Genomic DNA, 15,608 nt, shown 5'->3' on the forward strand with positions numbered 1-15,608 from the left:
TATCCAAGTGAGGTGGTATATGCCTTTTGCTTTTTATACCACTTTATTTTGTTGTTCCAGAGAACTATGGTTTACATCGGCAATGATGGACCACTCAACAGCAGCACATGCAGACCCAAGACAATCTATAGCTCTAACAACAAAACAGAAGTTAAACGAATAACTAAATACTGGTGACACTGACACCAGTATACTTCAACCATCAGAATCAACACATCAAGCCCAAATGAGACCTGCCTAAAGATTTCTCATATGCAATTAAGCCAAAATTTTACTTGGATATCTATCACATCCACAAATCAAGCCAAGCATAAGGACCTATAATTCACAATTGTAACTTCTTCAATTAAAGAAGTTTTGAGCGTACCCTCTTAGTGCTGTGGAAGTACTGGTGCCAATACGAATGGATAATCAATGACAGAGGTATATGCTATGCATACCCATGGTTTTGAAGCAAAAGAATTATTCAAGTGTTTAGAGAATGGAATTAAATTTGCCAACTGCAGTACTCCGCTTTGCAATTTCAAATCTACTGATTTCTGGTTTTCTCCTAACTCCTCCCCTTTTTAACCCTTTCCTTTTTACTCCCTGCATTTTCTGTCTCTCCAAGTAGCACATAGGCAGGTGGTATCTGTTCCCTCCTGAGTCCAGGAACTGCTCTTAGTGACACACGACAATTTAGAGGCAGTTTGTCACATTCTGCAACTTCTTCTCTGTATCTTCTACTCTCCCCTCCACCTCCTCCCAAAGCTGTCAGTTCACATCTACTAAATAGTTAAATGCAACATTATTTGCATAAGCTACACTCCACTCAATATAATACACCCAGAGTTAACAGTGTCCTTTTCGGAGTTCAAGAGTGCTCAGATCTTTCTATATACTGGAAACTTATGAGTGTTAATTTCAAAAGCAACTCAAGTGTCATCACTAAGACATGATGAATAAAAAACCCAAAGTAATGGCCTTTGACAATCCTAAATACAGGAGCTCATTCAGATCACATTTTTTCATATGATCCCAGATCAAAGTGTTTCATGCTGCTATGAATTTGAAATAACAGACGTCTTCTCACTATGGCAAGCTGGTTTTCAGATGAGACCCATATTAAACAGTGAAAAGCTGATCATGTCCACTTAAAGTGTCTGAAAATATACTGTCCTTCAGGAAGCAAAACACTCTAAAACTAAGGCATTTAATTGAAAAAAACTTACAAAAAATTGTATCTTTCTCAATTCTAAAAACAGTATTAATAAAATCTTAAAAGACAACTAATACAGTGTTATTTAGAAGCAGCATAAACCCAAACAGTGCATAAAATTCCCAGGGGTTTATTGATACAGTTTAAGTGCATATTTTCCTTTTATAATTTTGTGCCGTTCCACAGGAACAGACACAGAGCAGCTACACAATTTGCTTTCAGAAAGCCTTTACTACTTTGAAATTTCATCTTTATAATTGGGTAATATAGTGAACTAATTCCAGTAATGAATTCCAGATTTATATAGACTAGATTTCAAAAGAGTAAACTCAATATGGAAGGTGTTAAATTTTTTTAATATTCCCACAAAAGGTGACATAATAAACAATTCAAGTGAATTAAGACAGGCAATATACACAAGACATTTGTAAAAAAACCCCAGGTGTTCAATAGAAAATACTCACCTATCCCTAAAAAAAAAAATAAAAAGCTTTTTTAAGTTACCGGTATAGGCCCTGGCTCCTGAACGTCCACAGTGAGAGGTTATTATGAAGGTTTCTCTAAAGTTTAAATACAATCTGTACTGGCTGAATTACTTGCATCTCTTTTTATAAATGATGGAAGACACAATCACCTAACATCACAGCCTGAGCATCAAAAATTAAATTTCCATTTTGAAATGGTTATAAGTGCGACTTCCATCATCTACTACAAGGATAACCTCTGTAGCTTCTTTGGCTGTGGCCATCACCTCTGGGTAGAAGCCCCAAATAAAATGGGAAATATTTCCACTGCTGAGAAAAAAACAAGGAGTATAGTTTGGTCAGAATGCTAAACATTATGGAACAATTGTATGCTCATAGAAAAAAATGTTCTATTTCTAAAGAGATGAATGTGAATTCACAACTGTTATCTTTAATGTTAAATTATTTCATAAGTACCACAGTATTGACAATCTTCATAAATATAATTAGTTTTGAAATAAAGATGTCAAAAAAGCACAGAAAAATTTATTGTTCTTACTGAACAGCTAGTGAGTTTCTATTTTAAGTTTAGATTGTTGCTTCAGACACTATGGAGTGCCATCACTTTTATGAACCCTATTCTCAGGGAAGTGGAGATAGTATAAGGATACGCAACAGGCAACAAGGCTTAATTCTCTCTTCCCCGCTCAAATACTTCCCTAAGACCTTACATACTGTAAATTATGGGAAATAGCAGAACTCACCCACTTCAACCTGTTACCATTGTCTATATAAAGCTGCAGTGTACTTTGTGTTTGGTTTGGACAATAGCCACAACGCTCCATCACACCGATTGACATGGATTAGACTTCTATTTCCATTTTCTTGCCCTTCCAGATGCTGAAGACTGGAGAGAACAGAGACGCCGACACTTCAGCTCCATGAGGATAAATGAAGCAAGTGCTTCACCTCACTTAGCAATGACCTACATCCATCTGAAGGGCAGCAAGAACATACTGCCAAAGTGCCTTCCAAGTCCTGAGAGATGCTGCTTGACAACTGAGCTTTACAGCCTTAGTAAGCTGAGACGGAAAGGCCTTTGGCGCTCTGAAAGTTCCAGATCCCTCAACAGAGTTCAAGCAGAGCTCCTTAGAGTCTCTGAGTAACACTGAATACAAATGAATCACATGCAGAAAACTTTAAACCATTTCAACGCCTTGGCCAGAAAAACCATGCCATGCCTGGAAGCACCAAAGCAATGACTACAGAAGAAAAAAGATTTACTGCATTGTTGTCTAATATAGGTTTCCCAGATATGTGCTTGGAGTCTTTTGTTTCGTGGTTAACAACCATTCCAGTGTTCTGGTCAAAACCTGGGAAAAGACAAAGACTTCATTTTACAGGACCAACCAAGCTAAAAAGAAACTTAGTAACCAAGTGTATGCAGCTTCCTAAATTTATTTTACTATTATGGTGTTAAACTTCTGTAAGAAGACATCAATAGACTAAGCTAAATCACACTCAGTTCAATTTGGTACCTTCAAAGAACAGTGTATAATTACAATACCTTATGTTAGAAGTTACTTCTTTTGAGAAGTTACACTTCTGTCAAGTCTATTTCTCTCTTTATGTAACTTCACAGCAAAGAAAGGAATGACACAAGTTAAATGAGAAGAGAAAAAAGCTGTTTCAAGGCAAAGGATGCTCTCTTGAACAGAAAAAACAGATTGGCAACATGTATTTCCTGTCAAGATTTATTTGTTTTCAAAGGAAAATTATGGAAACAACAATATTACTTGATCTGACAGACAGCAAGCTCCTTATAGAGTCTGAATTCATAAATTCTATTTACACAGCCTATACTATCAGCAGCTAGGGTTTTTCCCCAGTACTTAGGTAATTCCATGCTCTGCCTCTGTATTATCAATACTCTAGTATTGAGCTTCATTAGTTACTACTGTACACACACCACTATCTGATATTTTGTCCAGCTGCACTATTCTATGCACTGATATAAGAATACCATTCTAGAATGCTTGATTTTAATGTCAACTTACACTGTAGTGAAGTACAACATGCATACATTTAAGGTTCATAAGGGTTAACATTTCAAACCAAATCTGTGTATTTTATATTAACTTGTTTCTTCCTTCTTAGATTTGAGTATCTGCCAACATCCACAACTTGGAAATTTCAAAATAAAGCTGCTGCTTTATTAAAAACAAAAAAATCAGCACCTGAGACAAAACTTATAAAATCCCACACCACAAACCTCCCTGGCAGGTACATAGCTGGTATTACTGTTACCTTTGAATCATTCATTTAAACCCAGCTTTAGTTACTGCAAGAAAGCTACAGAAAAATCAAACTTCAAAGTCTAATAGTTTTAACTGCTAACACTTGCTATGTTTTAGAGAGTAGTAAGTTTCCTTGAGTAAAACCAGGAACAAATTTTTCTAAATATGTTACTCAAATGTACATAAAGTGCAGGTTCAGAGCATAAACAAGTAGGTAAAGTAACATTAAGTCCTTCCATTAGCTTTGTTATTTACAGAATAGGTACAGCTTGAGACTGATAACATGTGCAAATTTGAATCTAATGCTGTACAGCTATTCAGACAAAACTTTAATTAACAAAGCTGTGGGCAGGGATGGATCTTCTTTTAGCAAGAGTGGGTACCACAGACTACTAGATACATAGATCTAGGAATATCACCAGAAGAAAAACACAGAGAAGTAAATAGCAGTAGCAGGTGACTGTTTTCAAAAATGACACAATTCTTTATGACCACTGCTGTATTTATTGTTTTTAAGACGCTGCAGAGGGACGGGAGTATTCCTTATGAGTCCACATTGTAAAGAGACTGGAAAAGTGGGTTAAAGTAAGGAGGAACACAAAGCCTGCATCACATGAGCAGCAAAATTTCATCTATGTCACAGCATACATATAGTACAGCATGTATGTGTATAATATAGTATACATAGTCCAGCAGCACTTACAGATTTGTAAAAGAAACTGTGGAACTTGCATACTGCCCTCACTGCAGCCAGCAAAGGAAGTTGCTGAGCATGGCAAAAATACATGAAATGAAGAAGAAATAGACACTGATAAATGCAAGCATGCATTAGCTAGGTTTATTCTATCCTCTTAATGCCTCTGTCTCACCAGGAGCTTAAAATGTTGTCTGACTGCTTAAGTGTTTTCTCTTTACTACAGAATTATCTAAAAAATCATCAAATGATTGAACACTCCATGGTATTTTGGACTTTCTGGGAATTAAAAGGAAGAGCATAAAAAACGCTGGAAAGTCAAATCCAGAGCATCAACAACTGTTAGCAGTTCTCACTGTAATGGTAGATCTAAGGGTCTTGTGTATCTCAGGCAAATCACTTGCACATTCACAACGTGACTTCTGGTAACTATACTGAAAATGAAACCTGGAAACTTAAGTTCTAAGCAAGCTGTTAAACACAACAGTGTCAGATAAGGTTTTAAAATTAGTTTTAAACATAGGGTAAGTTTACAGTTTAGCCTAAAGGTTGTCTGCAGTGTTTATTCACTGGCAACGATCCCTCAGGACAATGAGTAAACACTGAAGTAATTTAGAATCAGCCAGTCAACAATTTTTTCTTCTAAATTTACTATTTTTTTAAAGTCACAAGCTTAACCTACAGGAAACAGTACTCTATGAAGCAGTGAAAAAAACAGAATGTAAAATATTGTTCATATTTTCCTGGAGCTTTTCTTATTTAATTCGTCAAGCTGAGACTATTGCTAAGACTTCAGAGGTAGGTATGGACCTTCTCCAGTGACAACTTAATCCAAGAAAATGGGTAAAATTAAACTGACATTTTCTCTTGTAAAATGCTACTATACTTAGATATGTAGAAAAGGAGAGGGCAGCAATGGCTTCTTCTAAGGTAACATGTTGGAATATCTGGCCTCTTTCAGTCATCAGCAAGACAGTAAGCTACAATAAACAAATCAAAATTTGGAAAAGGAGCCACTGCCCTTGTTTCTTTTCATTATCATCTCCACATTTCCTCCCTTAGTCCTTTCTCTCGCTACTTCTGGATTTTTTTCCATTTGAAAATCATGTCCTCAGCCCTTCTTGAAATTCAAGTACAATTTTAGGTTACACTGGGAAAGGGGAAAAAAAAAAGAATCTTACCACTGTATTGCATTGTAGCTCCCAAATAAGAATCAACAATTGATCCCAGCAGGCCAGCTGCTGCACCAAACACAATAATGGGCCATTGTGGAGCAGATATTTCCAAGTCAGTCACAAAAATCAGTTGTGTTATGAAGTAGGCTATACCTACTGCCATGCCCCCAAGCAAGCTTGAGAGCAGGCCTATGAAAGTAATTGCTCCATTAGTACCTAAATCAAACAAAACAAAGCTGAGTTAAAAACTTTTTTAAAGACTTGCATTTGTTCAAATGTTTTACATGAAATCAAAACTGTTTATAATGATCTTCTCCCCTTTTATCCACAAGACTTCACTACTGCAGTTTACAATTCCCAACATGCTGCTGAGAAGATTAACCTGATATTATGACCTGCTACTTGTCTTTTCCTGTTTCTAGGACTAGGTACTTAGAAATAGTCACTAGCATTAAATTAAATAAAACCAGACACCACACCTCTCAATATCACCTGTTATTTGTCTGCTGTAGGGGAGGGTGGGATAATAAAAAGAGATTTGCTCCAAAAAAACAACCTTGAGATGTACATGTTTTTAAAGTAATGTCTATTTAAGAAGAAGTAGAGCCAGACATATTTCAACAACACATTTAAAAAAAAAGAAGAAAATATGAAGAATGCATAAAAAGGTGAAAAAATTCCCATGCATTTAAATTCTATCCAATCCTCTCCTATCTGTAACTGATCAACATGCCAGCAAGACTCAAGAAAGACACTCTGCTTTAAGGCAGCAATGACATCTACTGTGGAGAGAAGGTTTGACAGACACAAAGTTCACTTGCACAACGTTGGTAAGATATTAAAGGAAATGAGTAATTGGTTAAGAAGTGAATTTTCTGTATTGTCTGTATTGAATATATATATTCTACCAATTAAAATATTCAAGTCTGAAAAAATAAGTTGATAACTTGTACTCTTTATAGTATTAGCAACACAAACACTTAATATTGCCAGAGATGAGAAGTGACAGTATTCAGAATGATTTTAGCTCCAAGGATGCTGTATCTCACCAATGAGGTGCAGAAGAAACACAATTAAGTATATTCCATTTCAGAGAATAGAGACCTGGTAATATTTTCTAATCCCAGATTTCTGATGTTTGTTTTTCTCTGTCTTTCTTGGAACTTTTCAAGTTGGATGCATAATTCAAAACAGATTAACTAAATATTAAGAATATGTAGAACAAGTAACACCTTACCCACTGGAACCTGTTCCCAGGTTGTAATCAATCTTGGTTTGCTTTTACTCATAACACTTCCAATCTCTGAAGCCCATGTATCACCAGCAGAGCATGCCAAAGCTCCCAAAAGGGATAAGCACATCCATGATGCTGTGTATTCCTTTGAAAAGTCAATAGGAATTTCACCTGGTCCACTTTCTATCATATATAAGAGAGCCAGCTCAGTGGGAACACCACCATTACAGAATACTTGAACCCAATTCCTCTGTCCACCTGAAGTAATAAAAACTAAATTTCAGTAACTTCAGGCAACAGTAATTGACAGGAGCAGCATGAGACATAAGCAAAATACACATATACAAATTAAAATTTCAAAAGACACATTCCAAACAGAAACTATATGGCAGTTTATTAAAGAGAGGAGAAACAAAAGCAAAGTCACTTGCTAATGTTCACAGAGGTAAGGGTGGAGTGGAGTCACAACAGTGTTCCCTACTCTGGATGTGACATCTCATCTGACAGTTTGAAAGGAACAGGAATATGTAGTATTTATTCTCCACAAGGGATCTGAAAGAATGAAAGTATTTTGGCTTACCTTCTTTGTATTCTGAATCTATTTGCTTCTTTATATCTTTTTTCCATTTAGTAAGTTTTGAAGAAGTAACAAAAAATACAAACAAAGATGAGAAGAAACTGTAATTTGCAACTGTAAGGATAAATCCAACCACCAATCCTATGAAGGAAAAAAAGGTATATAAAGTTCTTTCATGTAACAATCTTGGCTTTGCAAAACAATTAAGTATTTTGAATTTTTTGAATATGAAGAGTATCTTCATGGTACTTATGATAATCCTGTGGTAAGAGAGTCTATTGCTAAATTGCTAATTTGATTGCTACTGTTTGTGTGATTTTCAAGACATTCTTTTGCCACAAATCAGTATTACTGTGCAAAAATAAAGGAGCAGTGAAAAAAATCAAACCAAAATCCAAAGGATATATAATTAAATGTAAGTACTCTGCCCAAAGAATATTATTATTTGTATACGGAGCAGATATACAGCTGTGGCTGTGCCTCCATCAGCAAGTTTATCATCGGTTTCAGTATCAAATCCCACACCCAAGGTCTCTAAGATAATCACTATAATCCTCCTTCATATCTCAGCAGATACTGCTTCCCCCTTCTGTTCTTCCTTTTCTTTTTCAGCTTCTGATTTTTATGCCATCTTTTTATTTCTGTAATTTTTTAAAGTATCTGCTCTCCTGGATATGGTTCATTTTTATGTCCCCCTTCACAAAGGAGGTCTAATTTCACTTGCCACCATGAGAGTACAATTCTGAAATGACTACAAATGACTGAAAGAAAATTGGCTGCACTTAGGGCAGTTGCCAGTATAAGCTCGCTAGTAGAGTTGTTATATTAAGAGATAAAAACCCAGAAGGAAAAAATAGGGGGTTTTAATATAGAAAAGGTTCCCCTTAACTCACAGACAGAAAAAGAGTTGCAAAACAGGTGACATCAGGGGAAAAGATTTGAGGCCCCGTTTCATTCCACTGAACATCAATTCAGACAATGTCACAAGACACGGGTGAATCACCTCACCCAGAAATCTTGAAACAACTTTCAATAAACACTATTGTACACTATGCTTGACTTTTTATCATGTGATCAAGAATAACTTTGTTGAAATGGTCATTAGTTTGAAATACAGATTTAATTTTCTTATTTTTGACAGGCCAAAAAAATTCCTAGAACCGCTTCTATTACAATAAGCAGAACCATGTTCTCTTAACTGGTTTCCCCCCAGGAAGACAAGCCGCTGACACGGATCAATTTTAGGGTATTTCTCTATCACTACTTCTGTTATGTCTTTAATTTTCTGTGAATCCATCTATACATTAAACCAAAACATGTGATTTAACGGCATACTCTTCTGAAGTTTAAAACAATCTTCCAGGTTTATATACATCTAATGACAATATTAATCAAATTAATTACAAACAGCAGCACAAAATTAACTTTCCTGTTTAAAAATCAGTATGAATTTAAGGTACGCTTACATTTATACTTTTATTATAACAGAACTAGGTAGTAAAGTCTTAAATTACAAACAATAAAAAGGACCTCAGTTTAGTTTACTAAATATTTAGCTTAATAGTCTCAGAAAAAAACATACCTCCCAATGCACCACTGTGATCAAGACTCTTCTTCTTAAAACCCTGTGTAGCAATAATTAGTGGAACCAAGACTGAAAACAGCCAGCGCCATGGAGAAATGGGTCGTAAAGAACCTGATAAATCAAATAATAGGGTTACAGATGATCCTTATAAACCTTTTTAAGACCTTCTAGTATGTACTTACAAGTCTAATCTTAATAGAGATTAAAACTTTTTACCTTCCAGAAGGATACTCTTGTGAACAGCAGACCAAAATATGTGCAATTACCTAGTCAATTTTTCTATTCTGCTCTCAAAATTAAAAATGAACTAAAATTTATCATCCCAAAATTAGCAAAATGTGACAAGAAATAAACACGGTGATATTTGCCAGTCTAAAAGGGATTTATAAATTCCAAAAAAATCACCATTCAAAATGTTAAGACCACCTGATTCGGACAGAACAGATAAGTTCAGGTTTTAGGAAGAAACTCAATTATACAGCCACAATAAGGAATGTAGAGTTCAGTTTCAGTTATGTATAAAATTAACATTAGCATTACTGTCGTGTAAAGACAATGCAAAACAACTTTAACTAAATAAAGTAGTGCAAGAGTACTAATATAGCACTGTGTCTCAGTTAGAGCAGCCAGGACCAGCTTATCTCTGTGTGGGTGTAACCAAAACAGTGTATACTACACCCTCCAAATCATTTCCAATGAACTGTTAACAATGGATCATTTGCAGCAGCTGCCCAGTGCACACCTGATCCCTCAAGCTACAAGAGAACCCTGTGAGAGAAAGGTCTTCACACCAATGACTCAGGAGTGATAACTCCCCTCCGGGAAGGCATCAGTACCTTCACACCCTGCCTGAGGGGTCATGTCTGCTAATGGACCCTCAAGGATTCAAAAAATATCCCATGATTCACAGAGTAAAGCACACATTGTGAAACTCACAGCCTTGGGGGAGGTACGGGGCATTCCCATCTGAACATGAGAGTACATAATCTTGCGATTTGGAGACATCTGGTACCGCTTGTCAGATCCAGAGGAGGACCAGAACCTCAACAGGACTGCAACCACCACTCCCGACCAGACCGAGACCATCTTCTGAACCAACACATTTTTCCTTTCCTTTTACTTTGAATGCAGGGGGATCATGTGGGTCTCAGCACAGGGGCTAATAAACACCATTCTGTTTGTGTTCCAGGGTGCTGGGTTAGACTTTTGGGTTTTATGGGTTAAAACAAATTTCTGTTTGTATCATTGCATTTATTGTAATTTTTTTTATTAAATCATAACTCTGACTTACAAACTCTTTCAAGTTGGGTTCATTTCTCCTGCCAGTTTACCTTTAAACCAGCACACACTGGTAACTATAGGAACAAAGTATTGTTATTACTACTAGTAGTACTATTTTTGATGGAGTTTCAGAAAATATGTCAACAATAAAGACATTAACTACACTGTCTATGGTCACTAATGCTTTTCAGCATTGTAACAGAAGGAAACTGAGTACAATACGTTGGAAGCTTTAACTTGTTTTTCAAGCCATCCAAGAGCAGTGTTTTTAGAAAAATATCATTCTTATTCATCAAAAGGTTTAGCTTTTGGCCATGAAAAGCAAACAACTTTCTCCATCCCCCTTTTCATCATCTATGTGTTCTGGATTATTGCTACGATGTGTCAAATATTGTCACTTTGTTGTTCACACCATCAATTAGACTTTCAACACTATGTTAATAGAAGGACTGCTGGTACTTGGCTGACAGAAGACTCCAGAAGTAGTTTCAAGTCTATGTGGAGAGAGGACATCAGCATGTATATAAGATACCTAATGGCTGTGTTTCTATAACTTTAGTATCACTACTTTATCCTTTTTATTCTAGTTTGGAAAACTTAGCTATTCTGTCATATATTCCTTAGCTGAGCTACAGTGATACTCTTCGCTTTGTTTACTGGTCAACAAAATTTAATTGAACTGAGCTTCCTGTGTCATGGCTGCTCAAACATCTGATTGTACATTATTGGTATTCTCACAGAGCCAAAGTTTGCAACATATTGCACTGTTTAAATCTATTAATTCCTTATTCACATATGAAAGCAATTACACCTAATCAAATCTTCTGTATTTAGAAAGTATACTGCTTTTTGGGAAGTGAAGAGAAATAAATTATTTCAGATCTAGTATTAAAATCTATGCAAAAAATGGCTCAGCTGCTATGTTGCTCTGCTCATTACACAGAAAATAAAGCCAACTCAAAATGTTTTGAAGTATTTAACTGGATTAGTCTGCAGTCCCTTCCTTTCTATTAGTTCTGATCCTGATTCACCTGATACCAGGTCTCTCCACTCTACGCTGTCATTTCTTGGAATATCCTGATTATCAGAGAGCTGTACCTTCACAGAGCAAACACACACAAATGAAGTTGTGTGTTTAAATCCAGCTTGGGTAGCTCTAAATGGCACAAACAGAACTAGGTTGTGAAGCCTGCATCTGTCTGCCTTCCTCCCATCTGGCATCTCACTACAAGCCAAAGAAGCGTCCAGACAATACAGATTTAATGCTGTACCAGAAGTAATTTTACATACTAAAACCTGAAGCACTGGAAAACACTAACCAAAGACACCCAACTACCACTGCAAAACTCAACTTATACTGGTGGTATATTTATTCTAGCTTTTTCTGGATCCAGGGTGACAGCAGGCAGGCGAGGGTGTTCATTTTGCATCCCTAAGCACTTTCTGCAACACTGCAATGACACCGGAGCTCTTCCTGCATCAAATTGGCTTAAATCTTAACCTCAGCCAATTAAACCTCTTAACCTATCCTGGAAAAGCAGTTAAACTTTTCTAAGCTTGAACTAATACTGAAGGCAGGCTTTCGCTCACTGCTGTAAGAATGGCCCTAGAGCCAAAATGACAGACCACAAAGAGCACTTGAGTCCCTGCAACTACCCACTACTAAGTCTGAGCTGCCAGAACAGAACGTTCAGCTGACAGTAGGCACCCAGGCCAGCCACTCCATGCATACATCCCCATCTTACACCATTCCCCTGTCTCTCTTTCCCTGACCAAGGAATTCTTCTTGCATACCCTGTTCTGCATGTTGCTGCATGTGCATTCCTGGAACAGTTTTGAAGGCCTGCATGCTCCTCCCATGCTGTCACATACTCTCCTTCATACAGAAAGATGTCTGTCAGCTCACTCTTTCTTTTCACTTCTTAGTTTTTATTTGCTTTCTTTAAGGGAAAGAAATCACAAAGATACCGACATTTTAAATTCTACATGATCCCTGGGCAGAGCTGCAAGTTAAGTGGCTATCATCAGTACCTTCTAAACCACCATCAGCTAATGTAAGGGGTGAGGTTTTCTGTTCCACTGATGAAGGGGCTGTGCATACGCGTCTTGCCATGTTTTGTCTCAAGCCTGCTGAGGCTGGAGAAGAGGGTTCGCCCCTGGCCGTGCCTTGCCGGCCTCTCCCCGGCCTTTGGACTCACCGTAGTACGTACTGGCAGTCATAGACACGATCCAGAACGCCAGCGAAATACAAATGAGCAAGTTCAGGATGACTACATTCGCCATCATCTTGAGGTACTCTCTGAAGAAATCCTCCTGGTAATTGGGCATGGGAAGCCAGGGGGAGAACACCTGAGGGGAAAACACAAGGCGCAGCGCGTCAGCGACACCGCCACTGCCACCATCTCCTCCTCCCGCCCCGCCGCACCCACGGCCGGGCCGGGCCCGCACCGCTCGCGGGGCGCTGCCGGGAGGCACCGAGACGCTCATGGGGAGGCTGCTGCGGCCACCCCCGGCCCGGGGCCGGGCCGGCGGCGCTGGGAGGGCTCGGACCGCCCCGAGGGCTCGGAGCGCTCAGCTCCGTCACTGACCTGCTCCCCGGGCCGCCCGCAGCGCCGCCAGCCCGCCCCGCGCATGCGCCGCCCCACGGTCACAGCCACAGCCCGGCCGCGCCCGCGGGAGCGCAGCCACTGGGAGGCTGAGGGAGCGGGAGGCTGAGGGAGCGCAGCCACAGGGAGGGAGCGGGAGCCTCGCCGCAGAGCGCTCCCCAGTATAGATGCCGCCAATATAGATGCAGTTTGCGAACTAAAACCAGGAATGACACTCTTGAGAAAAGAATGAAATCTGATGAAAATTAGTAATAACGGGGAGTATCCGGATGAGGTTTTAAACTTGTTGGAACACTGCACAGTTCATTAACACCAGAAGAAAGAGACTTGAAACGTTTCCTGAGGTTGGCTTGGAATAAAAACATGCCAAACCTGTCTGATGGCTTTTCTTGGGGCATGCCAGTTACTCTCAAAACACTCAAGTTGTAAATAAGCTGACACAGGAGCACATCCGAGGCTTTGTCAGCAAAGCACAGAAAGAGGTGAAACCACAACTTTTCAAAACCCCATGGTTTTAAACAGCAGCCTCACAATACATAAGAAATAAATTAAATAAGACTTCAGGCATCACAGAAGATAATGTTGAAGTAGCACTTGTGTATCAGCATTTGTTTAGTGGAAGGTACACCAACAACTTCAAGTTTATAAATAGTGGTGGTACAGATGAGTCACCCCATGAACATCACTAAACCTCAAGTGCTTTCTTACTCATGGACTTGGAGCAGCAGCAGAATAAAATATTTAAGTAGTCAGTGAGAGGCAAAGTGATAGAAAAAATGGATGTAAAAGATCCTTTATATTCAACAAGAATAACAAACTAGAAAATTCAAGCGAATCATCTTAAGAGTTCTTAATTTTCCTACTGAATTTTAGATTGCTGGCTTGTTGGCACCCATTTATCTTTGAGGCATGTTCTGTTATTTTTCATTCAGCATCTGGAGTAGGTTTCTAACAGGATGCAGGCACAGTCCAGGTTGTGGATTCTTTTGCCACAGAGATTTCAATTTACTTTTGTGTTATTGTTAAAGAAATACTCGGTTATCACTCAGAGTGTCTTCTTCAGATGTTGTCTAAACTGAGGATCATATTCTGTGAAGATTTACAGACACCTGGTTGTAGCTGAAGACAGTAGGCCTATTCCAAAAGTAAAAGTTAACCCGTGGGTGTTTACAGTGCATTTTCTCCAGTAATTCGAACCAAAATTTGGAACAAGTGCCTTAGACAGGGCTTTATCTTATTTTCTGCTGTATTTATCGATAATAAACACTGGTAACACCCAAATTTTATCTGAATTAGAGATACCTAAAACATTAATACTAATGTAGCAGGACTGACTTTTGGAATATATATAGTCTTCCTTCTTACTTCCCAAATTTCTATTAAACCTCTATCGGGGCTCTGAATTTGAAATCTAAGAATCAGGGTCTCAGTAGCTGGGCTTTTCAGAGCACAACACTGACATGACATTGCTTAGAAGTTCCTGCCAAAATCTAAGTATGTGAAATTTTCAACCAGAACAAGATCAAATCTACTTAGACCGGTGGCTGAACAAGCAGCTGCTTGTTCAAATGTAACCAACTCCCATAAACTTAAACTCTTAACTGTAATAAATTTTTTAATTTAATGTATTGCTAACTTTTTGTGTTCTAAACTGTAACAGACTGATATTGGAATTTCTGGTGGAGAAACAAAGGTTCCCACAGGAATCCTACAGCCCTGATTGTTATCTGTGGGACTGTAAAAGTGAGGGACCATGATTAAGGATAACACACAAGCTGGTGTGAAGAGGGCACAGGTTTATGGAGCTCTAAAGGACCCTTTAGCTTCCTTCATAGATCCCATGCCCATGCCAAGCAGCACTTGGCGCTGTTTAGGGATACGTCAGACTATTGGACCGGCTCATCCACAGACCTTGGATCTTGGTTTAAAGCCAAAGGTGCTGCTGCTGCTGGAGTTTACCTGAGTGAAAAAAGTAAAATGGAGTACTGCTCTCCATACCTGGTGTAATACAGGAAATTAAATAGACATGAAATCTGCAACAACCATGGAGTGAATAATGCTGGCTCTGACTCCTTTCTCAGCTAAGTCTTTTGTTAAATGCGACTTCATACATCCCTCTTCCAGTGTTTTTGATTGCCAACAAATTTACCTGCAGTAGCTCAGCACACATTAAATGTTACAAGTAGCTTAGAAAACGAAAAAGAAAGGAACTCAAACTTCTTTCTACATTTAGAAACTGAAAGAAGTAGCCATTGTTTTGAAAGTAATGTCTACAGCAGTTACTGTAATTGGTCCAAATATTTTGTTTGGAGTCATTATTATCATAATCATCATCATCATCAACAACAACATCACAACACTTTTAATAAGTAAAACTTCAAGCTTTTAAAAATTTAAATGGGCATCCAGCTGCTTGCAATGTGAATTCAGAATTAATCTATATAAAAAGCCATCCCAAATCAGTAAGAAGAGTATTATGTATATTTAATACATGCAA

The 15,608-nt window shown here is 38.2% G+C and overlaps 1 protein-coding gene across 6 annotated transcripts in view; it reads right to left on the minus strand.

The window, feature by feature from the left end:
* Positions 1-1,535: 1,535 nt before the first annotated feature.
* Positions 1,536-15,608, minus strand: part of TMEM19 (transmembrane protein 19) — a 33,334-nt gene continuing 19,261 nt past the window's right edge. For 3 of the 6 annotated variants that reach the window (XM_071552221.1, XM_071552219.1, XM_071552220.1), the window contains exons 2-7: positions 12,704-12,854; positions 9,222-9,335; positions 7,643-7,780; positions 7,066-7,320; positions 5,835-6,044; positions 1,536-3,035 (exon numbers count right to left, since the gene is read on the minus strand). In XM_071552221.1, the coding sequence (XP_071408322.1) occupies positions 2,872-3,035; positions 5,835-6,044; positions 7,066-7,320; positions 7,643-7,780; positions 9,222-9,335; positions 12,704-12,833 (1,011 nt within the window). In that variant the 5' untranslated portion in view covers positions 12,834-12,854 and the 3' untranslated portion in view covers positions 1,536-2,871. Of the gene's footprint in view, positions 3,036-5,834; positions 6,045-7,065; positions 7,321-7,642; positions 7,781-9,221; positions 9,336-12,703; positions 13,008-13,093; positions 13,142-15,608 lie in introns of those variants that run through there. The other 3 variants (XM_071552216.1, XM_071552218.1, XM_071552215.1) reach the window with 3 other exon arrangements.

Source organism: Pithys albifrons, chromosome 3 (assembly GCF_047495875.1).
Source record: "Pithys albifrons albifrons isolate INPA30051 chromosome 3, PitAlb_v1, whole genome shotgun sequence".
Classification (NCBI taxonomy): Eukaryota; Metazoa; Chordata; class Aves; order Passeriformes; family Thamnophilidae; genus Pithys; species Pithys albifrons.